This window comes from Paramormyrops kingsleyae, chromosome 17 (genome assembly GCF_048594095.1).
Source record: "Paramormyrops kingsleyae isolate MSU_618 chromosome 17, PKINGS_0.4, whole genome shotgun sequence".
Classification (NCBI taxonomy): domain Eukaryota; kingdom Metazoa; phylum Chordata; class Actinopteri; order Osteoglossiformes; family Mormyridae; genus Paramormyrops; species Paramormyrops kingsleyae.
This window is the reverse complement of record NC_132813.1, coordinates 25,059,937-25,084,561: the sequence shown is the minus strand read 5'-3', so window position 1 is coordinate 25,084,561 and position 24,625 is coordinate 25,059,937. Positions and strand designations below refer to the sequence as shown.

Here is a 24,625-nt window from a genome sequence, read left to right as displayed (position 1 = left end):
ATTCATAGCTTTTTAAAGATTTTCTTGCCGTCATTGTCTTAGATTTATTTATTTTTTTTAATGTGTAACAGCATCAGAATCATAAGATATTGATGACCTGTAAAGCCAATTCGGTGATCGCATAACATCTCATCACATCTAGCAGTGGAGGGTCTTACAGGCTGATTATATTGTCTCTTTCCAAATGGCTATTTATACTGACATTATTGATTATACTAAACTATATTTATCTACAATTTTCCTCATCCTCATACAGGAACACTGTGCCACAGGAAATTGGCTTCAAATTTGAAATTAGCCATTATATACCGTAGTTGTCATGATTTTTGTTTTATATGGATGAGTGGATAAACTTCAAGGCCTGATGTTCTGTTCAGCTACTCACAGTCCATAGCGGTTTTGATCCAGAGCCAGCATGTAAACTGCTATGGCGAGTATAGCAGCTTCTGTTTCTGAGGGGGTGGGCTGGGGGGTGGAGCTGGTGGCTGAAATGTTTGTCCAGACTTAGGACAGATCTTCTTTTATGCTGGATGTGTTTGTGGGTGTTAGGTTCACGCCCTGTGCATCTGAGTCATTTGTCATCCCTGGGATTCAATATCTTGTCGCCGCTTTCAGCCAGGCATAGCCTGGAGAGCAGAGCCAGCGCTGACCCTGCTGACAGGCGGGACACCTTCATTATGTGACGGTGGCAGTCATGTTGCTGATGAGACAGGGTAACTGTATGTGTGACAGGCCTTTGCCTCTGCCCCCCCTAGGGCTGACCATCAATGCCTCTTCCTTCCCTCCCACAGCAGTCTGCTACTTCCTGTGCTGATTACTTCACATGCATCATTTATCCTCCCAAATACCCCATGACAGTGCCAATCCACCATTTTCAAAAATATTCACACTACATTTTACACCCTCAATACCCATCACACTATCACCTGCAAGCCCTGCATTATCTACTTACTTCTTAGTACTGTAACACCCATCAGACTCTGATCTGGGGACCATCCACCCCACAAAATGGCGCACAATGTCCTATACCCATGTTTCTTATATGTAGCTTTGTACTGTAGATGGCTTATCAGTGAGTTGTGGGCTTGACAGCCCAGGTTCTCTGTGTGTTTGGGAGTGTTTCCTCCAGGAACTCCAGTCATACACAAACAGTGTGTATCACTTTGTGTCCTGTGATGCCATCCCATCTAAGGTCTTCCCTCGTCATGCCCTATGTTTCCTGCTATAGGCTCCCTGTGACCCTCTCCTGGATAAACAGTGACTGAAAAATGGGCCAAATTTTGTATTTACAAGATGCATGCAAAATGCTGCTTATTGAAAAATACAATTATGTATAGCTGGATATATGATTAAATGTTCAGTTTAAGTAATTTAATTATTATAAAAAGATAATCAAAATTAGAAAAATCAATGATATATTTTACTAGGGAATCAGTGCATTTAAAGCTTTTTTATTTTCTATTGTCATTTTCTAATTGTTAAAATAGAATTGGATGTTGAAATTGGATCTTTAAAATGTTTAAATGATAATAAATGAATAAGTAAAGACAGAGAATCTGTCATCTACAGTGTTCAGCCTCCCGGCTCTGTTTCTGGTAACCCTGGAGTCCCCAAAAGCATGATTAGTGTGGCCCACGGTGAGAACTGACAGATCCCTTTTTAAATATTTTGTCTTCATTTTACAGACTTAGAGATCCAATTACAGAGCAGCAGTTCATTACTGGGGCTCCTCATGTTTTATGCATGCTGTTGGTTGAGCTCGTTATTAGTGGGGCGTTGCAGTGTGTGCGTGTGTGTGTTATTAACAGGGCTTGGAATGTGCACGTGTGTGTGTATGGTTAGCAGGGCACTGGAGTGTGTGCGTGCCCACGCTGTGCACTCAGTCTCATCGTGCCATGCATGCAGACAAACGTGTGTTTGGATGAGTGTGCATGCACATTGGCACGCATGTGTGTGTCTGCATGCAGTGATAGGGGTGAGGAGGGGTGCGGTGTGGGCTGAGGAGCCGCACCTCCACCAGAACAAACTCCATCTGCATCTAGCATTGAGACAGATGAGGCCAATTTCACTCAGTAAATTTGTGCGGCATGATTGATGGGCGGCGGTGGGCTCCGTGAGCGGCCCGAACGAGCGCCTGTCAGCTCCGGCCGGGACAGACAGCCATCGGGCCGTTATTGATGACCTCACACTGTACTCTGCAAATAAAACCTAATGGGCTAACTGGGACACACAGCTGACTGATGTTACTTATATATTAGATATGTCACATCTGCACAACTGATGGGGGTGAGACAAGAGTTATCATCCTTGGGCCACAATAAATATTTTATCAAGCATAATGGAAATTGTCAAATCAATCTAATTGTGTAATGCATTATGAAGACATCAAGTTTAAACAAAGCACACAGGGCATGGGCTCCCCGCCGGAGCGAGCCGCCCGCCCGGCCAGCAGCTACTCCCCCCTCACCCGGCTGGCACTGTTCGTGCTGTAAATACGCCTGCTCAGTGCTCCCCTGATGCTCGCTCCACGCCATCGCAACACACATTTCATCAAAGTATTAATTTTTGAAATGCGGACAACTGTGAGGCGTAATTACATTAAGGGAAGCAGCTAAAGAGGCCTGATGGCGCACAGCCACAGACATGATTTAGGTGTGTTTGTGTGTGTGGACCCACAGACAGTCCCCATTTTTGCTCCCTTCTAGGGAGCGAAAATGTGGACCATTTGTGGGTCCCCAAGGACTGGATTGGGAAACACTGGTATATAAGACAAAAAATTGTCCTTTCCTTTATGTCTAATATTTTCAAGAATATGAAATTTCTTCAGTTGTCAAACCTGCTAATTCTAAACACTGACTCTCTAGATATAAAGGAGAATTACATGGGGAACATCATTATTGTAGAATATTCCTACTGGATTCCTGTTAAAGGGGAGCACCCCCAGGTAGAGGGCCTGAAACAGAGGAGGGAGCCCAGAGGCACTCATTGCTGTACACATGCAGTTGGGGTTGGGGGTGTTCTTTCAGCATTCATGATACAATCAAATATGTTGTGTGTGTTTCTCCATTAAATTGTAATAATTCTAATAGCTGATGGATTATCCAAAGTGAAGTGAATAAGTTGCAAATTTACTCTGTAAATTAAGTAGCTGAGTACTTAGTGAAGCAATGTATCTTTTATTCTCTAGGATACTGAAACAAAGTTCCTATTGTGAATGTTTTGTCACCTGTACAGTATGTTTTACTATGCTCCTGCAGTCACTGTGGCGCTCTATGTATGTCCTTTTGTGTTCCTTTGTGTCTCTCTGCGTGATTTTTTTTTTTTTAAACTTGGGGTTTTTTTTCCTGGGAGCCACAATGGCAGAAACTGAAATCTAATCAGGGCACAGCGTTTCTTTACTGGAATGTTATTATTGTGATTATTCAGTATTGTTTCTGCAGTATTCTGATGGGGCAGTGGGAAGGTTGAGGGTCATTTGCTGTCTTTACAAATAGAAGGAGGATGGAGGCAAGGAATTGCAAAAGTGGGGAGGAAAAGCAGCCAGAGTAAACAAATAAAGAGCAAAGGGTCTGTGACAGCGAGCCGCTGAGTTTTGATTGGGTGTGGACCAGATGACAGCTGCATGATGGAATTAATGACCTCTGTCACGGCCTGCTCTCCACATCTCTCATCTAAAGAGAAGGGACCCAAAATCAATACCCCCAAACAGCAGGCCATCCATTGTACTGTGTTCATTAGTCTTGCTGATTCTGTGAACCTAAATCCCTCTGCTCTTAATGCACTTAACAAACGGGAAAATGCCTGGCACAAAAACTATGCCTGTGCTCTGTGCTCTGTGTGTTGCATATATGCAGAATAGTTGCCCCTCTAAAACACATGGGGTCCTAGGAACACTATAGATATGATGCATGAATGTCTGCATAACATGTGATGTAACTCTCCAGTTTTTATAAGAGGGAGAAAATGTAGCATATTATATATCAAGTTAGTTATGTGAAGAGGCACTAGTTTAACCCTCTGGTATTACACCTAATGTAACACACTAGAGTGAATTTGGTGTCATTCACAAATCAGTCCTTTACTAGGTCTTCGGGAGAATAAAATTTGATAAATGACATGCATGGAATGCACAGAACCAGTATCTACTAGGGTTGTGTATTAATTAAATAAAAGTGCAATTAAGTGTGATTCATCATACCAAACAGTGTAAGTTATAATCATAAATATTTACATATCACCAAAAACCCCTCAAATTAATGTAGAATTAATAGAAAAGAAGTATATTTTAATATTGATATACAGTTTATTCATTTCCAACAAAAATACTACTTGCAAGCAAGAACTAGCTGAATTTCAATGCTTTGAAAGAGATTAGATGAACAGATGCCAATATGAAAAGAGAGGGCATTGTATTTTAAGTATGGCTGTCCATTTGCTTTTTAATCACACACCTTGGAGATTAATTGCATATACAATCATGTAAATCTATAACATATGTGCACTAAATAACTGGAAAGATTTTTGTTAGCCTTCAATAAATTGTTAGCCTTCAATAAAATAAAACAAATAGTTCAATACAATAATTTTATCATATTTCTGTGTCCATTGCCAATTTTTAAAACAAAATGAACCAAGTATCTCGTTTTTCCCTGTGAGACACTAAATCAGTGGTGCTCAACCATATTTACAGTGAGAGCTCCTTCTGCAAAGGAGGGGGGGTATGGGTGGCAACAGTAAAAGTTATTGACTTGGCGGTAACAAAGTCGGAAACAAAGTGAAATTCCTAGTAGGTATTGGTAGCTGGTATAAATGTTGGTGGGATTCTGTGTGAAGTCACAACAGAAGCTTTCACTTTGTTTACAACCAGGAAAGAATACTATAAACATCTTTGCTTGTACTATTCTTGTATTTGGGTATCAAAATTAATAATATTTAACTCAATCAGAAAAAATGTCTACATATGATTTTTGGAAAAATCTTACACTTAAGTCTTCCTTACCTAAGATTCAAAGCCAATACTCCAAGTCTTTAATGTAATGATAGTATGATGTTTGCATTCTGGTAACTGGTAAGCTGCACAATATCGGAACAATTTCAAATAATGCAATTTTTATAAAGCGAAAAAGAATTAGAAATTTTAAACACTTGCTTTTATTAAAAATAGTAATGTTTTTAGTGACCAGTTCTTGTTTGCTTTTCTCTTCCTCAATCACTTTTGTTAAATTTGTTGCAAATGTGCCACACTGTCTATGACCGAGTTGGCTCATGTATATACAGCAGCGGTAAACTGATTATTTTAGCATATGCTAGATAATCTTGAAAAGGATAAGTCATTGAAATTTTAAAGCTAGCTCAGTTTTGTTTCTTATGACAGAGTAACGATGTATTAGAAAATCTTTTTGATGATCTCAGTTGGGCGAATTTTTTTCATGGAACTCCCATCCCCATTAGTGAATTATATCAGCAAAATTCTGGAACTGTATTGCAGCCTAATCTCACCCTAGCCGAATGGTCCTTAAAATGTTACAATTGCATGTGTGTAACACATGATTTTGATATTAGCATTGCACATCGCCCAGCCCTAATTTGAAGCTGGGGTTGTTATTTTGTTTGCATTTGCATCTGACAGGTCTGAGTTAGAGGTGAACTGGGATCTTGTATCATCAATAAAACATTCATAGAAATCATTTGGCGTGGAGCGTACCCTCAACTTGGAGGTAAAGCTGAGCAGCTAGTGAGGGCCATATGTTTCCCAGCATTATGGTTCCAGGTGTAGAATGCTGGTTTTATTGGCAGTCCTTCCATATATGACATTGATTGTGGCTTAACCCAAGCCCTGGTGCTACTTCCTTAGTATAATCTCACACTGACGGGGGCTGTGGGAGATCGGGCACTCTCAAATGTGACACTATTTCATCTCTGTGTGCTGTGCGCGTATGTGTGCCTTGTGCTTTTATATGTGTGTGTGTGTGTGTGTGTGTGTGTGTGTGTGTGTGTGGGTGGGGAGGAGGGGGCAGGGACAGGATGGGATGGCTTACGGTCATGCATGTGTCTCTGTGTCTTTGAGGTGGGCTGGGATGGGAAGGGATGACTCAGGGCCCATCTACATGCACCGGCCTCCCTGCTACCCCTTGTACAAACATACATCTTTATCAAGTGCCTGTTGTCAGACAACATTAGATAATTAATAGGCCATTTGTCAGCCCTGTGAGAAGCATGTTAAAATCCCCAGTGCCACCAGGATAAATCTTGCTGTCTCCTCATGTGCATTTGAAGCATTAGCCAGCCTTTGCTGCTGCAAATTTACTTTTAAAAGGAATTCATTATTATTCACAATTAATGTTAATTAATTAAGTCTCTGCCTCATGGGACAGTGTATGACTTTCAGTTGTTATATGCTGCTAATTGGTAACTTCAGTGTTGCCATTTAATGGAGTGTTTATGTTTTTCATTCTGTGCAGTAGAGGTTCACCTGTGTAGCTAGACAGATGTGTCACTGTCAAGCAGGCATTACTGAAGTGAGTGGGTGCATGGAAGAATGTGTGTGACATCAGGTAAGATAAACATTGCGCACAAGAGAAATTCTTGAGGGAAAAGTTGGTTGAATAGGGAGCTGAACCCTCCTGGTCACTCCTATTGGCAACTTCTGTCCAACTTGCCAGCCAGTTTCACTTTGCCGTGGACTAGGGGCACCAGTGGGGATGCTTACCCAGGGCAATATATCGGCTAGGGCTGGCCTTTAAGCGTGACACTTCACCAACTGAGCAATCCAGTCTCCATAACCATGGGTGTGAATGTGCATTTCAAATTGTGGATGTGTGTTTAAGTCCAGGGACTTTGAGAGTAGATGTATGTTCAGATTGGTGACTAGATACAGTGCTCAGCATAAATGAGTACATCCCCTTTCAGAAGTAATATTTTAATCAAAATCTCAATGAACACAAGAACAATTTCCAAAAATTTGACAAGAAGAGTTTTATAGAACATTTGCCTAATTAATGAAATGAAAATAAAGTTAACAATATAACTTAGATTACAAAATCTTCAATTTTACTCAAACCAGATGATGCAAAAATGAATACACCCCACAATAAAAATTACTATGTCTAGTATTTTGTATGACCCCCATGATTTTTAAGGAAAGCACTAAGTCTTCTAGGCATGGAAAGAACAAGTTGGCGACATATTGCAACATCTATCTTTTCCCAGTCTTCAAGAATAACTTCTTTTCGAGTCTGGATGCCGGATGGAGAGTGACGCTCTTCAGAATTCTCCATAGACGTCCAGTTGGGTGCAGATTGGGAGACATACTTGGCCACTGAATCACTTTCACCCTGTTCTTCTTCAGAAATGCAACAGTGGCCTTAGTAGGCACCATGCATTCTTCTTTGTACTCCTCACCTTTGCGACGCCATACAGTTTAGAAGCCATCAGTTCCTTGAAACATTTATCTTGGTCTCGTCACTCCAGAGTATAGAGTCTCAGTAGTCTTCATCTTTTTCAGCATGGGCCCTGGCAAATTCTAGACGGGCTTTTTGTGTGTGGGCTTTAGGAGAGGCTTCCTTCGTGAATGACACCCATGCATGCCATTCCTCTGCGGTGTACATCGTATTGTATCACGGGAAACAGTCACCCCAGTTTGGCTTTCACCTTCTTTAGCAAACTGCAGTGAACTTGCATGGCGATTTTCTTCAACCCTTCTCATCAGAGGACGCTCCCGTCAAAGTGCTAACTTCCGTGGACGGCCTGGACATCTCTGTGAGACGGTTGCAGATCCATCTTTCTTAAATTTTTGTATCATTTTTGCTACAGTATTTTGACTGATAAGTACAGCTTTGCTGATCTTCTTGTAGCCTTCACCTTTCTTGTGTAAAGAAATTATTTTCTTTCCCAGGACTTGTGACTTGTGACAGCATGGAATGGGAAGGGGTTTCTATGTTAAGTAATGCCCTTTTATGGTCAAAATGCCTGTTTAATGAATAATTAGACTCACCTGTGGTTGATTTCTTGTTAATTAGAATTTTGTAGTCTAAAATTTTTTCTTTGCTCCTAAGACTTTCAATGGGGTGTACTCATTTTTGCAACATGGTCTTGAATGAATTTGTTAGGACATTAACTTTTTTGTGTGAGCAAATTAATAAATCAACAGCCCACATTTGTGGGAGTATTTTGTAATATAAAATCCCATAGATAATGTTGATTCTGAAAGGAAACTAAAGGTTTTCTGACAAATCTGTGTACTCATTTAAGCTGAGCACTGTACATATGGTGTATGGATCCACACAGTGGCTCGGTGGGTGGCAGGATTGAGAGTCTTTGTGCCTGGAGCTTTTTCCCCATGTCCGAATGGGTTTCTTGGAATACACATGCGGCCTGGAAAATTACTGCATTGAAACTGCCCAGTGTGCCCATAGTGTCTCATCGTTTTATGTCCCTCTACTAACTGACCTTTTTGCTGTTACCATTACTGACCATGGAACCTTGTCAGTCACATCATCCTACAGTACTTGTCTTACCTGCACTGAAATGTAACTTCAATCTGTCTATCGTACCAACAATAACCAGCAAGCAAATATTCCCATCAGACAAAAGGACTCACACAAAGGCTGACTAATTACCTAACTAAGCAGAAGAGCCTGATTTAATTATGCATTGTATTGTCACAAAGGCATTTTGGATGGAAAGTGGGGAGGTATCCTCAGTTCAAATATCAAAATTAAAGTAAGCCTACACAGTCATGGGGAATAATTATTGTATTCCCCGGACAATGGGGAATACATTTGGTTCTGGGACCGGTCCACCACCACTGTTGCCACCATAGATGCTTAGCTTGATAAGGGGATAACTAAAAAAACATTTCATGGATATCTTTAAAATTTTGCATTATGTAGCTGACAAACTAGAACTGACTAAATTTTGAGACAGATTACCCAAAATTGAAACAGCACTGCTTTGCAATAAAAGAATTTGATGGATCTTATTACTGTTAACAAAAAAATATATGAATGAAAATCTATACTATACAAATTGCCCCAAAAATGAAGAACCAACACTGTGTGGCAGCGATGGGAAGAAATGGGAGCTGTAGAAGACACTTTGTCTTGTGAACACAGTAACTCTAAAAGTATTCAAAACTGAAGCAGTGCCGCATAGTGATAGCAAAAAAAGTATAGCTTCAGACATTTGATCCTGTTAAGACTTAAACTCAAAATGTATTTGGCAGATCTTTTTCAAACTTTGCATGTTGTAAAAATGAAGATCTGGACCATTTGGAGACAAATCGAAACAATACTAAAGCAAAAGCACTTGTAATAGATAAGAGAAGGATGAATGTAATATGAGGCTTAACCTGATACACATGATAACTCCTTTTGTTACAGTTACTCTACTTGTTGAAATTGATCTTTGATGTATCTTATTGTCATTTCACAAAAACATTAAATGGATCAAAATCTACAGCTGAAAAGCTTCCCCATGATACATCCCAAGTCAATCCAAAATTGGAACTGCGTGACAGAGGGCAGCTGAGAGCAAAAATGAAGGCTGCAGCCTAGGGCTGGACAGTATATCAAGATTTTAAAACATATCAGGATATAAATAGAATGTGATATGAAGTAAGGAGGTATCGTTTATATCGAGTTAAAGTTCTAAAGTTTTAAATAGAGTTCCATTTCAATCTTGCAGAAAGCCTTTCTTCTTCACCCTCACTGTCTGCTGCAGGCTCCACTACTCTGCTCTGCTAACATCTGTATCGGGGAATACGGGGTTTAATTACAGGTAAGGCAGGCAAAATGCAGACGGACAATACAATGACCGGACTGGGGAAACAAACTGAAACGTGGACTAAATACAGAGGGCTAATGAAAACAACCAGAAACACCTTATCACACGGGGATTCCACACGGGGTTAACGAGGGAGCGTGGCACACGGAAGGAGCAGACGATTGGGGCAGGACACATTGTTTTTTTAAAATTTACACATTGTTTGGATACATTTATTTTCTTACTTTACAAATTGCTGTTTTGATAAATGTGCTTAGATGTGTTTAGTACAGTATATGCTCTTCTTGTTTTATCCGGTTCATTTTGTGTTTAAATGCTAAAAAAATATATATATATTTAGGTGCAATTTTTTGGGGCCGGGAACCAATTAATTGGTTTTTCATTATTTCTTATGGGGAAAGTTCTATCACAACTCGAACTTTTTAGGATTCAATCCGAAGTTCTGAACGGATTAAATTCGAGTTCTGAGGTACCACTGTACTGTATATGGTATATCGGCATTCAGGCAAAATACTGTACATCGAGCTACTGTGGCTGCCATATTGTGATCTAGGTTCTGCCACTAACGACTATCTTTCTATGGAATTAACTCAACATGTTAAAGCGCAAAAATTTCTAGCCCTAGTAAAAACACATTTATTAGCTTTTATATTTCCAGGTGATCCATCCAGTACTTCTAGAAATTGTACAGGTTGGTGAGTGTAGGATGAGTAGGGATTAGATGGACGTAGCAAGTGACAGAATTGTCTAGGAAATAAAATGCTGTTATTCCAACAGCGGCCCTTTCTGGTTCATATTTGAATTTTAATATAATTTACACCAAAACAAAGTTTTGAAGTACTAGTAAAGGGCCTTGGGACAACTCTGTTATGAAAGGCACTATATGAAAATAATTTGAATTGAATTGAAAACAAAGTTGCCATAAAACTGCTTATATGGGTTATTGATACGTTTTCAAATGTATTTGTTTACAGGGTAAGTTTTCAGAACTATCTTGGTTGAATGATACCTCAATTGAATATCAGTATTGCTGGTGCATTCCCTCATGTAAGGATGTACTGTAGTAATTTGTACATGTTGTATGTTTAGAGAATGGCTGTTTATGATGTGGAGTGCAGCATTACATTACGGTCATAATGCATTAAGTGGCCTTCTGCTCAGTAGTAGCTATGACAGGAAAGTCTTTGTGGGACCCAAGAAACAGCAAAGTAGTGCCAGAATACAAGAAAGCACCATTTAGTCCTCTAGATAATAGGCCAGGCTTTCCAAAGACGTTAAAGGGAAAGCCCAACCTGCAACTTCTGCAGGTGTAGATTGTTCACAAGAAGCGTACATGGGGCAGCCGGTTGTAAATCATGGCCAGCAAATCCAAGGAGCTAGTGGATGTGTGCACCAGGCCAGCTCTGAGTGTGATGAATGGCGGGGCCTTGTGACAATCACAGCAAAGGATCTGAGGTGACAGTGTGTGCCCCATGGGCAGGGAAAATGCACGCAAGGTGGAGAAGGACCAGGCTTGAAGGTGAGAGAATCATTTTCATATATTGTGAAAACAGTAATAAATATGCCCTCTTTCTGTGATTGCCCTAATAAATGAGTCATCTCTGACAGGCCTGGTGAAAAATCACCTGCCTCCTATGATTGTTCGCCAGGGTCTGTCATGCCAGTATGCATTATGGGTAAATGGGCAATCAGTAGAAAGTTGAGACTGGGATTACATTTATCACACACAGTGTATGTCAGTCAATGGAGAAGTGATCCCACTGTGTGCTACATATTTGGTTTTCTGCATCTATGTAGATGTATCCAGCTTTTGGAGGAGGGAACATATACTGTATGCTTTATATGCATATAAGAATAGCTACCTGCTTAATGCCCCTCTCTTATCTACTTGCTCTTAGTTCCCACGTAGAACTAAGAGGATGTTTAACAATTGTATTTGCAAGGTTTCAGGACATGCGAAAGACATTCTCACAAACTACTGGACAACGGCAAAGTACTGAACCAAAAAGCCATTCAACAGCAGGAATGTGAAGACATGTTTAAATGAATTTACCTAGTAATCCATATCAAAATAGCCAGAAAAAGATGCAACAGCAAACAAGAGAACGTTGCAACTTGTGGAATAAATGCTTCCTTCCTCCTGTTGTCTAGTGTTCCCTTTCTTCCTGGGAGAATGGGGATGGTGGTATGACCAAAATATCATATCATAACATTCTTGGTTACAGTACATCACAATTTTTTGTTTGTTTACAAACCAACCAAACTGGGATAAATGTATTGTGGCGTGTGCCTGTATTGTAAATAGATGTGTGTATTCATGTCTATGTGTCATACATAGAAAGCGTTATACCTGTGTGTTTTTCTGAGAAGTGTACGTTGTTTAGCCAAGGACCCTGTATCACAAAGCTGGATTTCTTGCTGCGCCACATAACTTATTGGGAAGCTGGATGGAATATTAGTCCATCACAGGGAATATTTATAGGAATGGAACTGTTGTGTCATTTTATATTTCATTTTATATTGCAGTATTATTGCAGTCTCAACTTTTATTTTTACTTTATGTAATGAATTAAGGGAAAACCATATACCCTGGTGACATTCATATACCCTGGTGACATCTATATACCCTGGTGATGTCTATATACCCTGGTGATGTCTATATACCCTGGTGACGTATATATATCCTAGTGATTTCCATATACCCTAGTTGATGTCTATATACCTTGATGACATCTATATACCCTGGTGACATCCATATACCCTGGTGAAGTCTATATACCCTAGTGACTTCCATATACCAGTCAGACATTGGCTACATTCCAAATCATGACAGAATTTTGCAGTACTACAGGGATTACCACAAAGACTGGGGGAGGGGGCAAACCTCTCTCCCTTCCCAGCAAACTCACCTGTGCCTGACAAGTTTATCCAGTGACAGAGAGGGAGCACAAGGAGACTGTTTCCTCAGGTAGCTTATTTTGGCCTAAACATATGTTTCCATTTCTCCCCTCGGTACATTCCATGATGTCCCCAGGCGATGACAGGGTCACTGCAACATTAAGGCCTTTGTCACAGTGATTAATAGCTCTTTCTATCATCTTTAATTCACTCCCTAATGACGGGGGGGTCTTGCAGTGCTCGAGGTAATCGTGTGATGTATTAGTTTGCCCAGCATCTTGTCGCAGAGGTGAAAATCATTCCACCGATGCAGATATTGTCACAGGAACAAATGTTTTCCCACTTAATAAAAATTAATGAATTCTTTGTCAGAATTGAGTAGAACGAAATTGCAGTAGCAGCAAATGTGTAGATGCATGTGTTCACATTTGAGAATTTCTCTGTTATTTCAAGTACTACATTTTCTTTTTCATTATGTTGTTGTTATTTTGTCTTTCTCCCATATATACAGTAGCTGTAACAATACACTGGCGATAACAACTCCCCTGGAGTGTTTCAGAATTGTGCAGCTTTTGTCCTTACACTGAAAGGCAAGCTCATGTTGTTTTTGCTTGCATATTTTACTTAGAAACCATTACGATGATCATGCCACACCAAGTAGATGTCATGTGATTCAATTCAGCCCCCTGGCAAGCAGCAGGTCTTCTTTCCTGTTTGGTAACAATTGTCAACAATTAACAGAGTATTAACCTGGGAAGTTACTGAAAAGTACTATATACTTCCAATTAAGATTCATGGGACATGCCTGTGAAATACTGTCATCAATTGTTATGTTATGAGTGTTATAAGACAATGACTATATGTCCTTGTGGATATGTTTATAAGTTAGTGATGGTTAATTTAGTGATGGTGGCCTATTAAGCAGTTCAGCAAGATAAAGCATCATTCTTATCTCATGTCTACTGCCCAATCTGTACTGTAGGTCTCCACGATTCCCTACACTATATATCACTGAGTGCTCCCCTGGGCTACTGTGTTGCTGGCATCATTTTGGAGGGAATCATTCCCCAGTCAGTCCTATAAAGGATTTCTGCTGCTTGGTGCCCCATCCAGAAACCTCAGTGACTCTGCTTTGACTGGTAGTTCTGCTGGCTTGGTGCACATGTTGCTCTGTTTGATAGTGACCTCTGTTCTCTCAGTTTGGCAAAGAATGATTACACACCATGCCTGCGTGGCATCTGTTCCAGGGAAAACATTACAGACACCTGAGTCTAATACAGGGTGAGAAACATCGGTTTCAGACCTGAGCGTAATAAATTTGCTTTGTGTATCTTTGTGAAATGTATATGTTTATATGTTAGAACTTTTTAGCTGGAAAGAGCTGTTTAAGGTTTCAGTTAAGAGTATAAACTTTTAAACCATTTGAAGTAAAGCAGCAAAGGGGAGATTTAGTTACCTTTAAAAGCCCATGGTCTCAAACATGTGGCAGGCAGTACCTCCACAGTCCTAACCATGTTACACAATCTTGCTAGAAAATCATTACACAATTGCAGGAGTGTACATTAGGTTTCCCAAACAGATGGGCCCTGTTGCCTTATAGAGGCTTTTTTCTGCCACTTGGAAAGCCTTACAGAGACGTGTGTCAAACACAGCGTAGAAACAGCATGGACCTGGCACTTGAAGTCGACATCAGCCCAAACAGACAGACAGTGCTGTCTGTTTTCAGAACACAGCAGAGGACAGTCATATTCATAATGTGCATACTAGGGTTCATCACCATGATTCTGATGGATTTTTAAAAAAATAAATGCAATTTGTACCACAGACATGATATTTAAAAATCTATTTTGCTTAAAACTCCCTTACAATTGCCCTTAATCAGAGATTCCGAGCATGAAAAAAGTGACAAATTGAATGGACTGCAAACTAAAATCTACTGTTATATAAATCATACAAAAAATGAAGTTCTTTGTTGTAGGGCATAACCTATTTTTCTCTGACTGTCTTGCTGCTCATTCCAGGGAATGGGTTTGACATTGCTGGTCACCCAGTCAATAGTAAGTACTTGCATTCTGTATGTTCTACTACGTGTTAATGCTTCAAGTGGTGAAATAAGTTTGTAGTATTTCCAGTTTTAGTTCACAAATTTTTGGCAAATTTTACAGTGCATAGCACTGTAAAACCGCAAAATTTACCGCCATGACACAGGTGCCTTTTTTACCAGGTCTAGCCATAATATCTTCTTATTAAAAAAATGTTGTGGCTGTTGAGCTGTCGCTTTATTTACTGACGATTTAAGATTCCTATGAGGGAGCCCTTATTTCTTCCATCATATTATTAAAACAGAATCATGCATACTCCTCTAACTCAATCAACTCATTCTTAATAGACTGCCATATGATTGGATCGAAGAATTGCGTTAGTTTCATTGATAGGCTGATGTGTGTTATTGATCAGTTTTATTACAATAAAATAGTACATCCTATTTTCTTAGATTTTATATGATGATAAATCGATATATTGTTTATATCGCCCCAGCCCTATGACATAGTTTTTGTTTTTTTTTCTGAATCAAACAATTTTGACACAGACCAGTTTTACCACAGACATGTTTGTCTGTGTCTGGACAGGTTGACAATCCCTGGTTCAGACATTTACATATATGTAAATGAACTGACTTTAACCTGTATTTTGGAGGGAATGTTTCATAATTGCAAAATAAGATACTTTTTCAGGTGGAAATCAAATGTGTCCCATGACAATTACTACAATACAACATTTTGCTTCGCTTTCTGCATCATTTCTCGGGTTATTGGAAACCATGAACCTTCTTTAGTGTTTCAACTTGATTTACTTCTCTCTCATTGACACCTTGATGAGACACTGGGCATTTGAAGCTCAGCTCAGCTCAGCAATATTTATACCTAAGCTCACCCCTTGAGAACTGTGTCCTTTTGATATATTATCTTGCTTGTACATCACTTTGGACTAAAGCATCTGCTAAATAAATTTATGTAAATGTAGCTGAGTCACTTGATTTGACAGGTATGAGGAAATATTGTGTATATATAGTGAATAGTTAGTCTAGTTCCCCTTTCCAGAACTGTGTAATAGCTTACCCTATCTTATATTTTCCAAAATGTAACCATGCTAACATGGTAAGCATGCTAAATTTCAATGGCATAAATACATCTATACATCTATACTCCTGCATCATACTTGCTGTGGCCATTGTTTTATACTGACTGCTGTCTCACTTTGCTGCTTGCTCTCAGATAATGACATCTACAGACTCACTCCACAATATTTCAAAGCCTGAATAGCTGCTGTAGTTGAAATGAAGATTGGTTTACTGGTATTAGTGTGTGGAAGTGCAGGCGTTTAGTCTGTGAGCGGCATTGTGGAGTGGTGGCCTTGATGTGCCTAGGCAGGTCTGTCCAGGCCCATTCTGACTGAGCTGGGTGAGGAGCAGAGGCTCAGCTGAGGGTGGGCTGGGTGCTGGCAGGTTGTACATCAGTGGTTGATTAGACAGACCCGGAGCTGAGTTGCTCAGCACACACTGTCACACAGATGAGAGGCAGCATGTGATGGCTGAGGATGTACAGGAAGCAGCCACACGGCTCATTAGGGATCTGTGCTACGTGTCAGACCCAGTTAGGAACAGCTCCCTAATTGCACATGATGCACACTGTGGGAGCTGCTGCTCCTTGAGGCTCATGTCCCACAGAAGGAACGAGGTGGCGTATGGACCAAGGCCTGACTTTGATGACGTATTGTAGGCATATGCGTTGCTCAAGGCCTGACTGTGACGGCATATCGTAGGCTGGAGTGTGACTCAAGGCCTGACTGTGACGGGCTATCGTAGGCCAGAGTGTGGCTTAAAGCCTGACTGTGAAGGCTTATCATTGTCAGGGTCAGCACCTATTTGTCCCAGTCTTTCCTGTCTTCCCCCATTGTTCAAGTCTTTAGTGTTTCCCCAGTTCCCTGAATGGCTGCATCGCTCAATGAGCTGAGCATGCAGCTACCTGTAACCCCCTCAGTTGTGTGTTTGAATCCCCCCTCCTCTGTTTTTGTATTTTGTTCCTAGTGTTTCATTTGTATCAGTTTTCTAGTTCCTGTGATTTGTATTCAGTTTTGGTTTCTTGCTTTGTGCTTTACAACTGGTTGTGTTTTACCTGTCTGTTTTTCCCTAGTGTTGGATTTTGTTTCCCTGTTTAGTTTCTGAGTTCCTTGAGTTAATTATTAGTTTCACCTGCTCTCTGTCCTTTTGTGTTTACCTGATTGCTCATTGCCCTGCACCCTCCCGGATTGGTTAATTGTCTATGTCTCACTCCTGCTGTCTTGTTACCTGGTTTTTGTATTTAGGTTCTGCCTGAGTTCACTTCCCCAGTGGGCCGCTGATGGTTGCAGAGTGTTGTTGAATGTTGTGTTATTTGTAGTCTATCTGCCCCTTGTTGCCCTGACCCATTTGTAGTTAGTCTTTGTTTATCCCTTTAAACTTTTGACCCCTCGTGGTCTGATTTTTGTTTTGTAGTGTTTCCCTGCATGTTTAGTCCTGTTAATAAACCCTTGTGTTCCTGTGAGCCGCCAGTGGGTCATGCATCTTTCTGCCTGCACCATGCCTCGCCCGCGTGCCAGATCCTCCCCAGTCCTTGACAATCATAGGCCGGAGTGTAGCTCAATGCCTGACTGATATGGCATATCTTGGCCTTGAGCCACGCACTGGCTCAAGGCCTGGCAGTGATGGCATATTGCTCAAGGCCTAACTATGATAGGGATGGGCATTTCTGGTAGAATTACTAGTTGATTTTCACCAGTCATTATTCGAATATTGGTCAGTGTTTTGCACTGTATTTTAAACTTATGGTAACTTTAGGCATACAGGAGTACTTTCCACCCTTTGTTTCTGAAGAAGGTCTACTTGCAGCACAAGTATAGCTTTAGAGGGAATTTTTCATCCTTCAGTGAAACACTGTACTCTATTCTGTGCCTCAAACGGACAGTATTCTAGGAGAGGAGCAAGAAGGGGAGGTTTATACACAACATATTACTGCACAATACTTTACAATACACCAGCATTCTCAAAGTCAACACTGTGGTCCAGATGCGGACTAAACCACAAGTTAATCCTGCCCCAGTCAAAACTGCACCTTCTGAATCAATATAGTTAATATTAAAAGGCTTAACGTAATTTGAAGTACAAAATGTAAGGTAGAACCACCAAACTTCACACACATAACTTGTCATAACCACCCCTCCCCCCCAATGACAGAGAGTTGGAATGATTGGTGAGCATTAAAAACTTCCCTTTATTGTTAAATATTCGTGTCTATATCAAAAGTTATTGTTAAATCATTAAAGTTCATGAAATGCTGTTTTGTTATTAACAATTGTTCTAGATCTCTGAATTTGAACAGAAATCTGATGTGGACAAAAAGTTTGAGAACCCCTGCAGTACACAATACTTTTCTGCAAACAGTACACTCCTAATTCACCAGTCCTCCAGCATCAGAGGTCAGCCTATGGTGTGTAGCATCTACACACTCAGAAGTAACCTTCCTAGCTTATTTTCCATGAACAGTTTTGGTACAGTAGTTTCTGTAAAATTCTCAGTCATTTAGTAGAATAGTTTGCAGTACTATGATGTTAGAGGGCTTGGTCAAACATTATCCCCACAAACCATAACAACAGTGATGCCTCATCTTTCTTACAGGTGATGGAGCTGACTTTGTGTCCTATGCTGATCCTCCTGCCAGCTTACCCAGTCCATCCAGTGGTGGAGCCACTCCTGAGGAACATTCCCTCTCTCGGGCCCCAGTCTGCATTTCTGATGACCTGTCTTCAGCCCAGGTCTTTGAGCTGCGTGAGTCTCAGGCAGTTTCCTCTGCCCTTGGTGTCTGGGCTCGCCAGCGATTGGATGTGGGGGAATGCTTTGGGCCATACGTGAGCAAGCAGAGGCCGCAGCGAAGCTGCCCAACGCAGAGCTGGAAGGTAGGCCTGGAATCACCTCATGGGATATGGGGGGGCCCTGTTTGCTATATACTCTGCTGTGTAATGTTGTGTCTGGTGGTTTGTGTCTGCTGCATGAATGAGCAGCCCCTGTACATGCTTTAGCAATGAGGAATATTCTGAATTAAAGGTGAGAGCTGAAAGTGCTGCCCTTTTATTTCTGCTCGTACTTCAATTAAAATAAAGACCCATAAATGTCTTTTTGTTATCAGAGTTAAAGATCCATGGAGCATTTCCCAATCAGATGTTAGTCAGTCAAGGCATTAAATCGAATGTGGGGTTATAGGACAAGGTCAAAGGTCAGCCATAGGCTAACCCGGCAGGTTTTACTGGTGAGAGGAGGACAATCAGCCTCATCGATTCATATGGAGGAAGAAACATTTTTTTTTAAACACAGGTGCTCCAAAATGCAGTAAACAACAATGTCTGCCATTGACAGGACTGTCCCACCAGTGGCATCAACTACTGCTTCTGAGGCAAGGAAAAATGGCAAATCATGACAGAAATGGAGTTTTGCTAATGTTTTAGTGAGGTTTCACATTTGCTATTGTTGCTCTGCTGCTTTTATTTAAGTCCATTCAGAGACTTTGATTGAAAAAAAACATTTTTATGTTTGGTAACATTAGGTTTTAATATGATTGAAAAATTCTGTCTCTCCCCAAGAGATTTACTGCCAGTTCAACAAGCTCTCCATTTTTCTTTTTTTCCCATGGAAGGAAATAAAGAAAAAGGTTTCATGAATTTTAATCGGGATGTTATTTACGGGAAGCTTGAATAATATGTATTTAAAAAGCCGGAGAGCCAGGAGTGAGGACAGAGGGATACTGTATCATTATGTTTAATTACTACTTTGACAGGAGCCATAATTCTTTCCATTAAGTAAATAAGTTGTAAAGAATTTATGATGAAATGGCACATTATTCAGAAGGGATATTCAGTGATGACATCCTTGCATTAAATATGGTAAATGCCATTAAGCCCCCGACAGTCAATATGCCAATATGCAAGGGCCTGTAAAAATGAAATTGATTTGGTAAATGCAAGCAAGATAGATCTGTTTGCTTTCATCATCAATTCTGTGTGTGTACCCGGGTGATGTCACCAACCAGGGAGCGATAAACATGTGGCCATCTGGGCAGGGTGATAAATGGGCTGCTGCTTTTGGGCCACTGTCAAGGTGGGGGCTGTTTGTTAGGAGGAGCCCCCCCCCCCCCCACCACCATATCCTATAAATACATTTGTATCAGTAATACAGAATTAGCGAGTTATGGGAAAGAAGGCCTCTGTAAATATATCCATTGTTATTGTCCATGGTGGAAGACCACCTGTTTAGCTACCGTTCAAAAAAGGAGATTTCTTCTAGGAAAAGATGTATTGGTGATGCAGCCGACAGCCAAGTGTTAAAGAGATGGCAAGAGAAAGAAAACTGATTTAATTTTCTGGTGTTAACATGCTGGTGCGTTAAGTCAATATTTTCCTGTTTCCTGCTAAGCATCGGATGACACCTTAACGAAACATGCATAAATATTTTAACAGTCTGCTTGTTTCACAAGAAATAGCTGGACAGTATGGGAATTATTTGGTGCGAGCTGCTGTGGACTTTTCTTGTATTTGGTGCAACTGAACATTAATTGCAATACATTGTGTACTATGACGTTTTTTTATTCAAATAATGCAAGTTATAGAATAATTTATTTAAAAAAATCAGGTATGTCTGTAGAATTCTGTCAGCAAATAATTTGCAATTGACAGTTAAAAGTCATCAACAAAACCTTAACATGTGCTTGCCATTTGCTGAAGCTCCTTGTACGCTCCATGTCCTTGTACCACCCTATATCTGAAATGAAGGTTCAACTTATCACGTGAGTGAAAGATGCTGAAGTATCTCAAATGTTTGTTTGGTTCTATGGTGTGTATTATGCTGAAGAGCCTTTCAGTCTCACTGTTGAGCTTTTACAGAAGACAAAAAATGGTGCAAGTATCGTGCATGAAGGCATCTGGGCCGAGGCTGACAGGATGGGTCAGACAGGAGGGGGAGATTGAGGGGTGTCCTCTCTCCCATCCGAATGGTGACATCATCACCTGCAGCCTGACACCCATGTCACAGGAAATGTCACACACAGCAGTGCTCTTCAGTAACCTTACACTGTAAGCTGAAAATTTCCTGCAGATTGCAGCAGTACATTCCTTAGATTGGTTAAAGTAAAAAAAAAATACATGCTTAATGAGGTTTTTCTGTTTACCAGATTAGTACTTATTACCTAGGAGTAAAATTGACCAGTCTTATTTATATCATGTATAGGCCTGGTTTTTATTGATTTATTATAGTGTTTCATTTTTCGTTTTTACATTAAAGCACGCTACTAAATGTTGTTCACTTAATACTAGAAAATTTCAGCACTTCGGTTTTTAACCATGTAGCAAAACGCAGGCACATCATTTATATTACACAGGTTTCTGCCTTTGGATCAATGTAGTAAGCTCATGGGGGTGTTTTTGAGTTTAAAGCTGAGCACCTCCTCCTTGAGTGGGAACTGAGGTGGCTGTGTAGCAGGCAGGCGGGCTGGCGGGCAGTGGGTTATGGGGGCCTTTGTGTGCCCTGGAGAGTGGGAGATTAGCAGACGGTGTGAATAGCCCCAACGGATTAGGCCCTGTGTCAGCTCCTGGCCCTGCCCCATCCACGCCAGCTACCCAGAGACCTTCAGTGAGCTGCAGATCTTCTCCAGATTTTTGTCATTGTAACTCAGATGCCATGTCAGGGCAGAAAGAGCAGAGTGCATATTTGGGCTGGGTGGGTGGGGCTCTCTAAGCCCTTGTCCTGAATGAATGCAGTTGGTCCCCAAGTGTCCGGGGTCACTCTCCTGCTCTCGGGCCCCACCTGCCAGAACATCTCCTGGCGTCTCCTATGCCCCTACCTCCCCCAACATGTAAGCGTCCTGCTGTCCTCCCACTCAAAGTGCACTAAGGAAGGAAATGAACCTGCATCTATTTAGTGTGCAATTGTAGCATGAGTGCCATAACTCCAGACCCTATTAGGATGAACGAGTTTAAGAGGTTGTAAAAAAGAGACAAGCTGGGTCCAGGATTTCCACAGTTACTTGTGGCTTTTGCACATATGGGCCGAATGGCCTCCTCTCGTTTGTATAGTTCTTATGTTCTTATATATTTTGAAATAATTGTTGCTGTTTCATTGAAGTTATTGAATGCTGTTTTGTTATGTCCTATAGCAGAGTTTCTTGACAGTTTGAAGTGCTTTTAGGAGTTAGTGTATGAGTGATTAAAAAACATGTTCAGCATGGGCAGAGGGCAGGGGTGTGAGCAGAGGGGGTGGTCAGGCCCATTTGGTGAATAGCAAAGCAGACAATAAAGCTTATTGTTTAAAGCATGGAGCAGGCCAGGCTCTGTGCGTAGGGAGGCGTGCAGATCGGCCAGCTGGAGCTGCAGCACTCACCCTCGCCACCACCGCAGCTTGCAGAGCCTGGGTGCTCACGCTCTGATATTATTTATTAGGACAGTGTTATCAATGTGATTTTGGCTTGTAATTAGAGCTAAGCGGCTGTATTAAATTTCATCCACCTCCTGCTCATTGTGCTGTAGTAAGAGGCTTGCTTGCTGCTCTCCATGATGGGAAGCTCCCTTTTGTCCATGCAAATAGTTCCTTGCTTCAGCCTCGTTGATGATTCTCTGCCACCAGCCCCCCCCCTCCCCTCATTGTGCTGGCGAATAGAGCTGTGCCCCCTCACCCTAATCAGCTTACAGTGCTAATGCAATGCCCTAGGACTCCATAGGCACTGCTGTGGTGGGGGCTGGGGCCTCCACGGGCCCCAGCAACCTACATAAGGGCCCCCTTTTCCATTCTGGGTACGTTGTGTTCAATTAAACAGTCCCTTTGTAACTTTCTTCATTCCCAAGGGCAGAGATACACACCCTTTCACTATTCAATTAAGCTAATTTTCACCTCTCTTCTCAGCTAAATTCGGCTGTATCTCTTTCTAAATTATACATTGGCAGATGAGTTCAGCCCTGTTTTTCTGTAATTTTCTCACAAAGTATGCCAAGATTTCCTTCTAGTATAATTTAACAGCGATATAAAAAAAACCATAAAGTAAGAATTAGTTTTAGATTTTAGAATACTTTGAAATATTCTTTTAATTATGTCACCCTTTTCTGTTGCATGTGTCCTAATCCTTTTCCCTCAGGAATCTGCCATACTTGGCAGTAAAAAAGAGAGTGCTGTTTTGTCAGCATTCTAATCCGATGTAAGAGGAATAGGGGCCACAGAGGAGAATGGAAAAAGCAGAGCAGAATTCCGTGCAACAAGTGGATGGTCCGTGAATTCCTGCAGTTGTGTGGAGGCCACTCTTCCCTCTCTCAGTGTCTCCTGCCTCCCTTTGGCACAGCCACTGCAGGGAGTGCAAGCTGGGTTAACTGATTAAACAAAATCAGAGTGAATTGTAGGAAGACAAAGCCGAGTATTAGCGGCCTGAACAAGTGGAGGGTGTAGCCGGAACACAAAGACAGGTGAGCACAGGGCTGATCAGGGGAAGCTGCAGCACTGAGGGGGTCAGTGACCTTATTAGAGGCCAAGAGGATGTGAGGATGGGGGGGGTCTTTCACCTGTGGAGAAAGGCCCGGCGGGGGGCTTGGAGGGCATATTCTTACACCATTAATGCTGGCCCCTTATAACATCCTGCTTACAGAGACAATACACACACACACACACAAACACACATGGGGACCTGCAGCCCAGCCTGGGCACAAACAAGAACTAGAGGTATTTTTATACTGAATTTCCCTTAAACATTGGACACCGATGCACAAATGCACAAACACGTGCCATCACATGTACAGAAACTGTAACACTTGAATAAATAAATACACTGACACACACACACTGGAACCCGCAGCCTGGCCTGCGTCTAGACAAGAGCGAGAATTATGTTCATATTGAATTCCTCTTAAACACACTCACGCACACCAAGCACACACACACGCATAAAGACACAAACAAACATGCTCACTTGTAGACACACAAACACACACATACTGTACACATCATGCCATCCTGACCTTGTTGAATCTGTTCTTCAGAGCAGATCGCAATTAAAGCTTGGATCTCTTCATTTGTCCAATATTACCACATTTTTAAATTCATTCCTTTTTTCCAGACGGCGGTTGTATTGTGTATTGTGTATTGTGAAGGCTATTTGCATAAGCAATCGACAAAGAAAGAGTTTGCAAGTCCCACCCCAAAGTACTGAAGTACCAAAAAATTACCCCAGCTGGTTTGGAACTTTAGGCACTGGAATGTTTGGTACTGATACTTGACCAGAAGAAGTCAATGGAAAAGGAAAAGTACTGCAAGTACCATACCAAAAGTATGGTGCCTGGTGCGGTGGAAAAGTGCCCATACATGCCTGTACATAAATACACATGTGCACAGACAGGAGTACAGGAAACAAATGTAATTAATTATGTAGGTGTGCAGCACATAGATACCATATCTTGGGGCTCCCTCAAATAAACACTTGATTGTTACCAAATGTCCGCACAATGAGGGCAAGAGAAGCATCTTGGCTCTGAGGGAAGGCCGTATACGAGTTTATTGGTCTGGTCCAGCATGGGAGCCCAAGCTGTACACTGATTTTCCTGCCCGGAGTCACGTAAGTGCTTAACTGCAAGTCAGCTTGTATTACCCAGGCAGTAAATCTAAGTAGCGGTTAACGAAAATAATCAAGCACTAATACTACTCTACAAAAGCACTCTTTCTGTTTGTGGTTGGAATACTGCAAACAGTAGTGAGCCTTCTTGCTGTCCACGTCCTGGCCTGCCAAATAGAACCCTGTTGCCAAAAAACCTGGGACACTGTGTAAAATGTAAATGAAAACAGAATGCAATGATTTGCAAATCATATAAACCCATATTTAATTGAAAA

General features: G+C 41.2%; 1 protein-coding gene across 10 annotated transcripts in view; it reads left to right on the top strand.

Annotated features, from left to right (window-relative positions):
• mecom (MDS1 and EVI1 complex locus) overlaps positions 1-24,625 on the top strand; it is a 143,001-nt gene that overhangs the window by 35,183 nt on the left and 83,193 nt on the right. For all 10 annotated transcript variants that reach the window (XM_023792873.2, XM_023792876.2, XM_023792877.2 and 7 more), the window contains exon 2: positions 18,395-18,672. In XM_023792873.2, coding sequence (XP_023648641.2) covers positions 18,395-18,672 — 278 coding nt within the window. The remainder of the gene's footprint in view (positions 1-18,394; positions 18,673-24,625) is intronic.